Genomic DNA, 12,654 nt, shown 5'->3' on the forward strand with positions numbered 1-12,654 from the left:
GAGGATTTTTGCATCTATGTTTATCAGGGATATTGGGCTGCAGTTTTCTTTTTTTGTTGCATCCACACATCTCCTAAGAGGAATGTAATCTATATATGCACATACATTTGACTAAGCAAAATGTTTTATTTGCATGTGTGTTTTAAGAAGTATATTTCGGCCCCATATTACATTAAAAATATTCAAGTTCTGGCTGGGCATGGTGGCTCTCCTGTAAGTGAGGTGGGATTATGCCTGTAATCCCAACACTTTGGGAGGCTGAGGTGGGCAGATCAGTCCTAGCTACTAGGGAGGCTGAGGCAGGAGACTCACTTAAACCCACGAGGCGGAGGTTACAGTGAGCCAAGATCACACCAATGCACTACAGCCTGGGCAGCAGAGCAAGACTCAGTCTTAAAAATAAATAAATTAATATTCAAGTTCTTTTTCTAAGTAGTTAATATTGCGTCTCATCTTTTTAAAAAGAAAGTTGTTTTTTCCTTTCCGTTGAAATAACAAGTACACTTTGGTGGCAGCATTTCTTTTCCTTTTATTATTATTATTATTACTATTATTATTTTGAGACAGGGTCTCGCTCTGTCACCCTGGCTGGAGTGCGGTGGCATGATCACAGCCACTGCAGCCTTGACCTCCCCAGCTTGGCAATCCTCCTGCCTCAGCCTCCCAAGCAGCTGGGATTACAGGCACATGCCACCATGCCTGGCTAATTTTTAATTTTTTGTAGAGGCAGGTTCTCCCTATGTTGCCCAGGCTGATCTCAATCTTCCGGGCTCAAAACATCTTGCCTCCTCAGCCTGCCAAAGTGCTGGGATTACAGGTGTGAACCACCTCACCCAGCTGAGCATATTCATTTATCAGGTGTCATTTGTTCAAGCTATATATTTTTTTTTCTTAAATGTAGAAGAAACTAAAAAACCTAAACCCATAACAAAAGATAAATGGCAATGGCATGGAGGCAGGCTGTAAGCCTGTGAGATACAGGTTGAAAGTCTAAAATGTTATGATACAAGTTAGCTCAGCGAATTGGCTTCCTTCTCTTGTGAACATACTTTTCTAACATACATGGCCTTTCTGATATCAGTCCCCCACCAGCAACAGCACTAGCACCAAAACACATACAGAGGTGACCATCTCGCAAGTTTATTTGTTTGAGTTGCACAATGTAGCTCATAATTACAAAAATAAATATAACTGCCCCCTTAAAACTTGGGCTTTCTTTTTAGGGGTAGGGGATGAGTTTCAAGGTAATTTTGGGAAGACGACTTCAGAAAAGATTTATTAATCAACTAGAGAAGAAAATGGGAATTTACAATGTTTATGTCTATCTATCCCTCACATGTGTTTCTTAGGACGACTTAATACTTATCTTGGGACGGAAGCAGTTTTATATTTTAAAATTCTCTAAACTAAGGCTTGACTCCTGTTTTAAACACAGCCCATCTGTTCCTGCAAATAGTGTGATTACACGGTCTGCACGGATCTCTGGTTTTAACTAATATGCAGAAGGCATTTTTATATTAAATGGTACAAGGGTATTTTGTAGCCAACAGTTTCCAACTCCAAATCTTGATGGGTTGTGGCTTGCCATATACTAAGATTTATTCTACATCCCATATTTTTTTACTGTTTGTTTTCCCTTTTTACATAATTTGCCAGACGTTTGATCTCAAATTGATAATTTTAAATATTATAATATCTCAGAAATTGTTTCAGATTTTCACCACATCTCCCTTGTAACATCTTTAAAGTTAATATAAATTTTATTGAATGCAACAAAATACACATGGGTGTTTGGATCTTTTTGAGGTGAGAAGGTGTAACAGAAAGAGCATTGGACTAGATTCAGGAGACCTGAGCACCCTTCCCCGCTTTGCCATCAATTGTGTGGCCTTGGGCACGTCGATAATTGGCTCTCTTGTAAAGTAGGATCACTGATCTAGATCTCTGAAGGCTGGTTTGCTTCCAAAATTCTGTGATTCTTTAATTCTATATGCTTGGGAAAGGGGAGGTGGAGGAGGTGCTAACAGTGTTTTACCTTCAAATATAAATAGCTTGAGACACTTTTGGGTGGTCAACCAACAAAAAAAGGTTGGTAGATTAGGCCAGATGGCACATGCACACCTGCATAATGTGTCAGCCAGGCTTTGCTGCTTCACTGCAGAAACCCCATCGGTTGTTAATGTTTGCTGAAATCCTTAACCACCAGTGTTTCCCAGAGGCAAACCTCATGTGTATTTCTTCTCTAAGAATCTTCTTCCATAAAAACGGTAGATCCAAGAACAAGGAGCCCCCTCTCACTGAAATAGCAAGAATATTTAAATGAAAGGTACTCACATTTCCACAGAACCAGAATCATCTGAAAAATTGGAAAAGGTAAGATACCAGGCTCCATCCCAAACCTACCCAGTCAGAATCTATGGGACTGGGTCTAGGCATCGTATTTTTCTTTTTTTTTTTTTTCTTTTTTTTGAGCTGGAATCTCACTCTGTTGCCCAGGCTGGAGTGCAGTGGCACGATCTTGGCTCACTGCAACCTCCACCTCCCAGATTCAAGTGATTCTCCTGCCTCAGCCTCCCAAGCAGCTGGGATTACAAGCATGTGCCAACCACACCTGGCTAATTTTGTATTTTTAGTAGAGACGGGGTTTCACCATGTTGGTCAGGCTGGTCTTGAACTCCTGACCTCAGGTGATCCACCCACCTCAGCCTCCCTAAGTGCTAGGATTACAGGCGTGAGGCACTGTGCCCAGCCGGCATTGTATTTTTCACAAGCTTCCCAACCTGCTTCCAATGCCCATCAAAGGTTGAGAAACACTGGTCATGGAACAACTTGGTGATATCAAAATGCAAAATTCTAGCATAGATCCAAATTGAAAATATCTTCAAATAAAACACTTGCTCATTGATTTTTTTTTTTCTTTTACTGTACTCCTGTCATTAAAGAAAAACAGGTTCTATACTTCCATAAATGAATGTCAAATTTATACACATTGCTTCTGGTTTTTAATCTTTTCACTTTAATCAATACCGAAAATCTGCACTATACATATTCATATAGGATTTGACTGTGATTAAATGAGATGTCGAACTTGCCCAGTGTTCACTTACGGCATCTAGTAAGCAAACAGAAGAGTCTGATGACAGCAATCTAATTTGCTAGAGCAAGCTGTGGTGGAGAGAACAGGGGTGAATTAGAAACTCAGCCCACCCCAGAGCTGACTGTTGCCAAGCAAGGATGAGTGGCCTATGCAGCCAGCACTTCCAATTTTTCACAAGAAGATATAAATTGAGTTTGTCATATACAATCTTGCAATTTTTAAATGGTTGGCAACTGATTCAAATATTTTTTAAAATATCATTTAAAAATGTACCATTGAGGCTGGGCATGGTGGCTCATGCCTGTAATTCCAACACTTTGGGAAGCCGAGGCGGGTGGATCACTTGAAGCCAGGAGTTCGAGACCAGTCTGGCCAACCTGGTGAAACCCTGTCTCTATTAAAATACAAAAATAAGCTGGGTGTGGTGGCACATGTCTTTAATCCCAGCTACTCAGGAGACTGAGGCAGGAGAATCACTTGAACCCAGGAAACGGAGGTTGCAGTGAGCTGAGATTGTGACACCGCACTCCAGCCTGGGTGACAGAGCAAGACTCCATCTCAAAAAAATAAAGTAAAATAAATGTATCACTGAGGCCAAACAACAAAACAAAGCAAAACTTATCATCCCAGATTTCCCCCAGAAGGCCCCAAATTTGTAATTTCTGCTCTAGAAACTGAGTTCAGGATTTGATCAGTTAAGATGATCAAAACCCACTCACAGAAATGACTTCATTTAGTTGCCATGCAATATTATACTCTCTGCCTCTGGAAAGAATAGAATTCTCTGCCATTTTTAAATCCACTACAGGGTAGATATGAGGAGCCACCTGCTAAGTTCATTTGTTCATTCTGTAGATATTTAGAGTGCCCCTGCCCTATACCAGACACTGAGAACACAGTGGTGAACCGAATCTTAGCTAAGTTTAATATGTAGCACAGCACATCAAAAAAAAATATGAAGCATCTGTCTCTAGTTTAAAACTGTTAAAAAATATGAAGCTCATTACTCAGTCAGTGGTGAGGATTAAAAATACAGATGGGCAAAACCTGAAACAGAATGACACTTCAGTGATGATTTTTTTTCAGATGAGGCTGATGCCCAGAAAAACAAAGGCTAATCAAAGATCACAGAGGACTTAAAATTATAACCCAGAGCTCCTGCCCTTAGTGCAAGTCCCTTTTATCCCTCTGTGCTGCCCATTTCCCTAAATCCAAGAGGATTGATAAAAGATTGTCACACTACTAATTCTGATGGCAAAGTGAATAAGGTGACAGACCTTATTACAAAGTTTTTAAGGGAATACTGATGCTTGAAAATAGGTATGCACTGTCTGAAAACACTGAAACCATTAAGTAAAGTGACCTAAAAAGGACTCATAAGAGAACTGATGATTCTCTCAATTTGATCAAGCATACTACAAGAGGAACTGAATCTAATTTTCTCATTTTCTCTTCAGTAGAACAAACCAGGTGGTTAAACTTTGTCTTCTTCCCAAGTCAAAAACTCTGCAGTGAGTTGGAAGCTATTACAAAATGGCTAGATTTTGAATATGGATGGCATTATACAATGCTACTGTCCAGTGGGTAAGGACAAATAACAAATTAAGTCAGAGGTTCCCAACTGGTATATTTGGAACCATTCACAGGTGTGCTCCCAAATTTCGAATAATCTGTAAAATGAAGTCTTGCTCCACCAGAGTGCTGATCACTGATATGCTCTCTTTCTAGGACGTGGAAGACAGCTTCTGTGCTGTTGTGGCTGGTGGGGCCATACCAGAACTACATACCGGTAGTTCTGGCCAAGGGAGTGAGTGGAAGTGACATGTCCATACCAGGGAGAAACGTGTAATTGCTGGTGTACAGCCTTGCAGTCTTCTCTTTGGCACGACCATCCAGAAAGTTCAATAGTGGCTGTTCCACCAGCCTACATCCCTGAGTGTCTGCACCAAACAGCGTATCCTTGTAGTGTACATGCATGACATAAATCTTTGTGGTTTTAAAGCCACTATAATTTTGAGGTTTTTCTGTTACAACCACATAATACATTCCTCCTGAAATACACACAGTGACATTTGTCCAAAAGGCTACTAACACACTCATCTAATTTGGTATGTACAGCTGGGATCTATTTGCTATTAAGAAGTAAAAAGTGTATTATAATGTGAAAGTGATTCCAAAGAACTCTACTTTTATTAAAATCCCAGATCATTACTGCTAGGTCTTTGGATAGCAGCCTTCCTACCACTAGAGGGAGCTATCTGCTTTGTCTTCTGCCTAACACGGAGCACCAAAAAGATGATAAACTTCCAGCTACACCTGGGGAGAAACGAATTCTAGCCTAGATACTTTCCCCCCCAACCAAGTCATACTGCCTTAGTGTTAGGCTAGCTGGATAGAATCTCTGAAATGCTCAGGCACCCCAAAAGGCTGATTCAATTCGAATCAGAAGTAAGGTTCAGAAATGTATACTTTTTTAAAATAAAAAGCTCCCCAAACACTTCTGAAGCACAGCTAAGTTTGCTAACACTGGGTGTAGAAGATTTCAAAAGAAATGGTCCTTTTCAATCAAAGAGTTTTGCCATCTACAGGGCATTTCTGACAAGGATCAACATGTAAGTCCAACTAAATTAAAAACAGAACCTCCTAAGAACAGAATTTCAAAAAAAAGCACTTTATAATGACAACAAACCACAGGAACAAAACATAATTATCTTCAAATTTAAATTTATTAAGACATTCAGCTATGTCTGTCAGTCTACATCCAAATTTGCTACTAAAAATAAAATAAAGTCACATCCCACATTAGGAATACCGAGGTCTGAAAAACACTTTTTGAGCCAAGCCTATTGTATAAATAAATGACTAGTTTCTTTTCATATCAAAATTCCCATAAAAAATTACATTCCCCCCTCCCCAGTTCTACCTGTAGCCATGATGAATGTAAAAATTTAAATATGACATATCCTTGTCAAAGAAAAGGTGCAAAGTCTATTAACAGCTTTAAAAGTGGCATTTGCAGAGTGTGATCATACAGTTATGTACTCATTCCCAAAGTGCAAATATTGCCATAATTTAACACTGTTTTGATTTAGTTGCAAGAATTAAACATTACACAGGATTGAAAAGTACACCCAGGGCCTCCATCAGTGCCCTAAAGCCCTTCCCACTTTGGTCTCCTTCACTAAAGCGGACTCCAAAGTGTTCATTAGAGTTTTAGTTTACTTCACACAGCCAGCGAAGTATACAATATATTAACAAAAGTTTCATATACATCAAAATATTGAAGACTCCGTCATAAAGTTCAAGAGTCTCAGATTACATGAATGCACCCGCAAGGCCCAAGTGCCCACCCACCCCTTCCCTAAAGCACATATAAAGTATGAGCGTGCTTCAATCTTTGAATACAATCAATGCTTCTTCATCTTTGATTTCATTTCAGTGCTGTACAAGACTCAATAATCACCTGACTGAGCTCCAATCAACTGAGGAGAAACGGGGTGGAGGTGAGGGCTGGTTGCTATTCAGACTTGATAATGAGAGTGATCTGTCCCATGGAGAGTGAAAGTTCAGTTCCACTTCTGCCTCCTTCTTTCCATGCTGTCCTCATGCTCTTTATCCTCACTTCCTCAGTCCCTTCAACACTCAAAATGATTTTATTTCTCTCTCACACATATCAGGGGCAGTTTCTGAAGTTGTTGAGGTTGAATTTTCTTCACAAACCTCTATAAAACATCAGCATAGAACATACGAATACATTTTGATTAGCATACATTGCAAAATTTCTCCCACAATGTCAGGGGATGAAAGTAGGTGGTCCCCACTGAGAGTACTTCCTGGATTAGATCCTTGGAATGTCAGTTTCCTGCCTGATCATCTCATTTTCATTCCTCAAATCAGAACATGAATTCCATCTTGAGTTAACTTCTCCTCCAGAGTATCAAAGCATCATTCCTGCTGCTTCTCCCCTAGGCTGATTCAACAGGATGTGCTTCATCTTTTGCGCTGTGAGGATATTCTTTGGGGTCAAAAGCCCCTTCCTGGTTATCTGGTCGTCTGGTGATGCGCTCATTATTGTCCCTAGAACCTTCCTGTATCCTGGTCCCTGGAGTATGCTCTTGGCCTGGGGGTTCAGTACCTTCCTGAAACATGACGTTTTGCTCAGCTCCAGCATGAGGCTGTAGAACTGGCTCAGTTCCTAATCCTGGAAGCTGGGAGGAGTTTTTCAGGTGGCAGTGGCACAGAGGGCAGGTCTCCTGGACATACAGCCATTTCTTAAGACAGCCTGCATGGAAAAAATGACTGCAAGGCGTGATCACAGCAGATTTCATGTCCTAAAAGTGGGGGAAAAAAGATACCTTATAAATGTCTGTTTTCTAGAATCTTTGGTGCTATCCCCAAAGTTCTGGTTCTAACATTTCTTTCCCACAACAGAAAATTTGTAACATAGATCTTAGAATAAAACTTACTTTATATATCAGTAATAATCCTGCTGCCATCACAGATCCCCCTTATACAAACAATGCAAGAAGTACTGGCTAAGTACTTTCTAAAAGTGAAGGAAAAACCAAAAATGAGGAAGAAGCTACCTTTATAACTGGGTTTTGCCTTAGTATGAAATGCAAGTGTTACACAATTGTTGCAGTATGATTACTGGGTCTCCACTGGTATGACAAGAGTATAATTACAACCTCAGAAAATCTGATGAAGACAGGACTTTTTCTACAGTTTTGCTTCAACACAGCTGAACAGATTATGATGAAATTATTGGCAAGGAGACAAAATCGGCCATATAATACCAGGGTATTGGCAAGGAAGTGGCAATCTCTCATTAGGGACAATGTATATACCCAGTTTTCAAGATTTGGTCTATACAAACCAGTGTTTCTCAACCTGCATAAGAACCACTTGTTAACACATAGTCTTGGGCCACCCAAGACCTACTGAAGTGGGATATGTAACGACGGGATTCGTAAAATCTATAGTTACAACAAGCCACCTGTGTGACTTTTATACACTCACATTTGATAACCACTGGAATAAGGAGTGGTGTACTTTGCATTAATATTCCTTGCATAAGATATATATGAAGAGAGAAGCCTGAAAACATGAAGTTAAAGTTATAAAGACATACGTTTCGTGAATCAACCATTAATTTTGTTTAAAAGTCCCAAAACAAGCAGGTGTGGATATCCCAGAAATTCCTTGCCAAGAACTGGTAACACCTGGGAGTCAACTTTTAAGCAGAAAGCCATCCAAGGAAAAGCAGCCAGCTGGGAAGATAAGCAGTTTTATTCTCATTTTCGATGTGATATCATCAGGTAGTTCTAGCACCTCAAAAAAAGTGATGTGACAACAGGAAATACAAACAGGACTCTTGAATCCCCGAGATGGAATATTCAGACATCAGCGGCTGAAGCTGAGGTGCTCCGACTCTGTTTTTGATGTGCTTTGTCCTGAGTACAATGAGGCTACCTAGCACAAAAGAGCTAGGGTTCACTTTAATAATAAACTAAGAGAATGGCTACTTTGAAGGGAGGCAGGAACCCTACATTACTCCTCAGACCCCTCAAATGCAAAACCACCTGGAGAACATTGTTTAGCTAGGATCAAAAAGTATGTTCTAATCACAATAAAAAATTGATAGTTGTATTTTACTATTAGAAAAAAATTATTTAAATATGCACAAAGTTAAATATACACAAATACATACATACCCCGCCTAAACTACAAAAGCAATCCTGAAGTAAGAATATCCCCTGTATATTATTGACACTGTCTATAGTTTTATTCTACCAGCCCATACTCTTTGAGAGTGACTTTAAAAATGGGACATAGTTTCTGCTGTTGGCCATCATCTCTGTCCATTATTTCCAACAGTGCAGCCTCTTGCACAGGTGACTGATGATTAAACTCTAGGTCTTTTTGTTGTTGTTTTATTTACAAAGTGATTTAAGTACTACCTCTAATTTGTAATAGAAGGCAATCATCAGGCTCTTTATGGTGCATGTGCTAAAGACTATAGGTAGGCCAACTTCAATTTTACATCAATTTGGTAGCCTTTACCACATTCACCCACTCCCACCAAATGCTTGTACCCTCGGATACTTAGCAACCCACAGGTGGGCATATATTCTCTCTACCTATGCTAGGTACATGAATATTTCTTCCCCACTCTGGGAATACTAGAGAGAAAAGAGTCAGAATTTTGGCACACCACTTTTCAGGAGTTGCTGACCCCTCATGGATAGTATATTCAATAGTCCGTGTGAGTGTGTATTCAGGAGTAAATATAAAATGCACCTGACCTGTTTTTCCTTTATTTATGGGTGAGCAATAATGTTGAAAACAACAATACATTAGAACCCAAGGGACTAAATTTAAAACTTAATTTAGAAATAAAATGGAAATATTTTATCAGGTCTATAATATAATTTCTGAGGTCCATTTTTTTAATCCAGAAGATAATTTTGCCTAGAAATTTAAGTTGAATTTGGTTAATATGGTTACAGTCCCAAGGGATACACTGTATGACTTACCCAAACAGATTCTTATTGAAGGAGTTACCTGATAACAGATGGCACAAATATCATTGTGTTTCTCAAGTTGCTCTTTCGTAGCAATGGGTAACGATTTAATCTTATTCACAGCATCCCTGCGGAGAAGAAAGCTCTTCCACCCCAGCTGGGCCCGAAGCCACACGTTATAGTAGGAATGAATGAAGATGATCATTGAGCCCATCACTGTCCATTCTCCAAAGATGGTCTCTGAGACGCCATAGGCCACCACACAGAGGGCCACAAGAAACTCCAGCAGGCGGTAAGTGCCATTCACATAGTAGATGACATCATCCATGTTTTCCACTGGCTCTTTTCTGAATTCCTCAACCATAAATAAGACATAAATAAAAAGTGTTCCTAGAACCTGAAAAAAAAAATGTACGTATCTTGAAATATGATCACTAAGATACTTTTTTCATAGGCTTTAAACAATAACACATTCTTGGTGTTTTTAGGATGCAATATTTCAAATATACAGAAGAGTATCCAGGGAAAAAAATGTTTTAATAAATAAAAAATCAACTCTAAAGAGAAGACACTGATGTAATTAAAATGTGGGTGATCTTAGTAATCCAGGCATAGATAACAAAAAGCCACACCGTCAGACATGACTTTCCTAAAATGATTCTGATGAGTAATCAATTTTTTGATTCATCTTTTTCCCTTATTCCTTAGGTCACCAAACCTTATCAACTCCATCTTAATTTTCCTCATACCATAGTCATTCCTGTTCTACAACTCTCAAAGAAGTTTTACTTCTGCAAAAAATAATGAATAACTCTTCACTGTGTTATGTTTTCTTTTACTTCTTAACTTAGGTAGCAAAGATCTTCAAGTTACAATAAGCTTATCATTTCTAGGGCAATATTTTGTGTGTGCATGTCTGTGAAACATGTATCATGTCTGTATGTGTGTAATACACATCATATACATATATATTTATATACGTCATGAAACTATTGGTATTTTTGAGTGGAATTTAACTTAAAAAACACACTCCAAATAAGATCTAACACAAGCTCTAAAAACTTTTAATATTTTAGTTACTTATCAATTTAAGATTTATATGACATGTCTGTATCATACCTTTTGAAAAAGAGAAACTGAAAGGCTTAATTACCTTCATGAAAAATACAGTGACATGAATAGGTTTATGTAGTATTTTCATAACCTGCCATCTAACTCCTGTTCTCAAATAAATGTAATGTGTTCTAGTAAAGAGAGAGAGAAGTTATCACCTGAATAGTCCACTTACAATCATTCATCTTGAAAAAATTTAATTCCTTTTCTGGGAGGAAAAATAACAAAATCAGTTATTATACAGTGTTAATTAATCATAGGCTTACCTGAAGAGAGGTAAGAATGCTGCTGGAAATAATGATAAGAAGCCAAAAATCCATGTGGAAAAACTGGCAAATCATATAAGCCATATAAGCAGGGAATACCAATAAAAATAAACAAAGGCTTACAGCACGGAAGTGTTTCCACAAGCTCCTGGAGAAAGACAAAATTATTCTTTTTAAATGCCTGCCACCTAGTAGCACAACCACTCACATCAGCAGCTAACATCTCTGGTGCCATGATCAAATTTCACAAATTCCCACTGAACACCCTTCTCCATACCAGTCACTATACTAGAGCTCAGACCAAGTCACACAGGCTTGGCATGTCAAAGCCACCACACTCAGTCAATTGCAAAGTACAGCTGATTTTCTTTTGTTCCTCAACACTTTGCTTTCAATTGCTACTCCTAGCAATTTCAAATTATTTCAGGCTTTTGTAGCCTTAAACCTTAACAATTTCAATAATTTTTCCTGGTTAAGACAGGGAGGGAGTATTAGAATAATCTGTGGTCTTTTTCAAATCTTATGACACCTTCTTCCCACTCATTCCACTTGTGATGAGAATCTCTGCTACAGAGAGTGCAGTGTGACTAATAGGAATGACTCTCCAACGAGCAGGTATACTCATCCTCACATCTGTTGTGGTCAGGGTAAGTGGGAGATGTGACTGAGAGCAACTGTATTGTAAAATCTACTAGCTGGTTTTCCTCCCTCCTCTGGCCCTGTCTATCCAGGACACTACCAGCCAGACTAACCTTCCTAAAGCTCTACTATCGTAATATTTTCAACACTGTCTCTAAATTCTTGAGTCTGGCATTTGAGGTCCTCCACTCCTAATTTTTCCATCCAAGCTTGTCAAATCTGTTCCTCATAAACCAAGCTGGTTAACTAACTGCCCTCTCAGCAAAACACAAGCACTCTTACGTCCCACTAGAAATTCCTCCATCATGCTCTCCATTTCTCTAAACCCTTTAGGCTAGTTCAAGCTAAACAACTTTGGCTTTCAATTGAAATAAAGCTCATGGCTACAAAAAAATTTAAGCTGTTTTAATTAAACATCAACATCTGTGATATGTTCTCAAATCCAGGTAAAGCATCTCAAAGAGACACAAATAACATAAATCATCTTTTCTACCTTTAATTATAATATAGTCAGGAAATCAAAATTACCACACACAAGGTCAAATGCTATACAGTGTGGTCCTATCATAATCAGTAATTCAGAGAAGAAAGTTAATTACTATGGTGAAAATTAAAGCCGCATACTTTGGAAAGTGTTTTACATTTTTTCTTGCCAAAAACTAATAATAATAATAATAATAATAATAATAATAATAATAATAATAATCAGAAATTAAGGAACAAATGTAAACTTGTCAGTAGCTTTGAGATTCAGCAATTTTAAGTTTTTAAAGAAAGGCAGTAGCTGTACTGTGTTAGATGATGAATTATAGATCTAATAGGGCAATATGCCTTAAAACCTTAAATATATTTTTTTAAATCAAGCCAGCTATGATTTATATGAAATATGTACATATTTATAAACACATGCATATATTTAAGCACACACACAGAAATGTATATACAATGTTATGTCAAGAGTTTTACATTTATGTCTAATTTTAATACAGGTGGATATATACACACAAACATATAT

General features: G+C 38.3%; 1 protein-coding gene across 3 annotated transcripts in view; it reads right to left on the minus strand.

Moving 5' to 3' along the window:
- Positions 1 to 5,804: 5,804 nt before the first annotated feature.
- Positions 5,805 to 12,654, minus strand: part of RNF145 (ring finger protein 145) — a 50,397-nt gene continuing 43,547 nt past the window's right edge. For 2 of the 3 annotated variants that reach the window (XM_032158514.1, XM_032158512.2), the window contains exons 9-11: positions 11,001 to 11,148; positions 9,662 to 10,018; positions 5,805 to 7,428 (exon numbers count right to left, since the gene is read on the minus strand). In XM_032158514.1, the coding sequence (XP_032014405.1) occupies positions 7,063 to 7,428; positions 9,662 to 10,018; positions 11,001 to 11,148 (871 nt within the window). In that variant the 3' untranslated portion in view covers positions 5,805 to 7,062. The other variant, XM_032158513.2, reaches the window with a different exon arrangement.

This window comes from Hylobates moloch, unplaced genomic scaffold, assembly GCF_009828535.3.
Source record: "Hylobates moloch isolate HMO894 unplaced genomic scaffold, HMol_V3 SCAFFOLD_6, whole genome shotgun sequence".
NCBI classification, from domain to species: Eukaryota; Metazoa; Chordata; class Mammalia; order Primates; family Hylobatidae; genus Hylobates; species Hylobates moloch.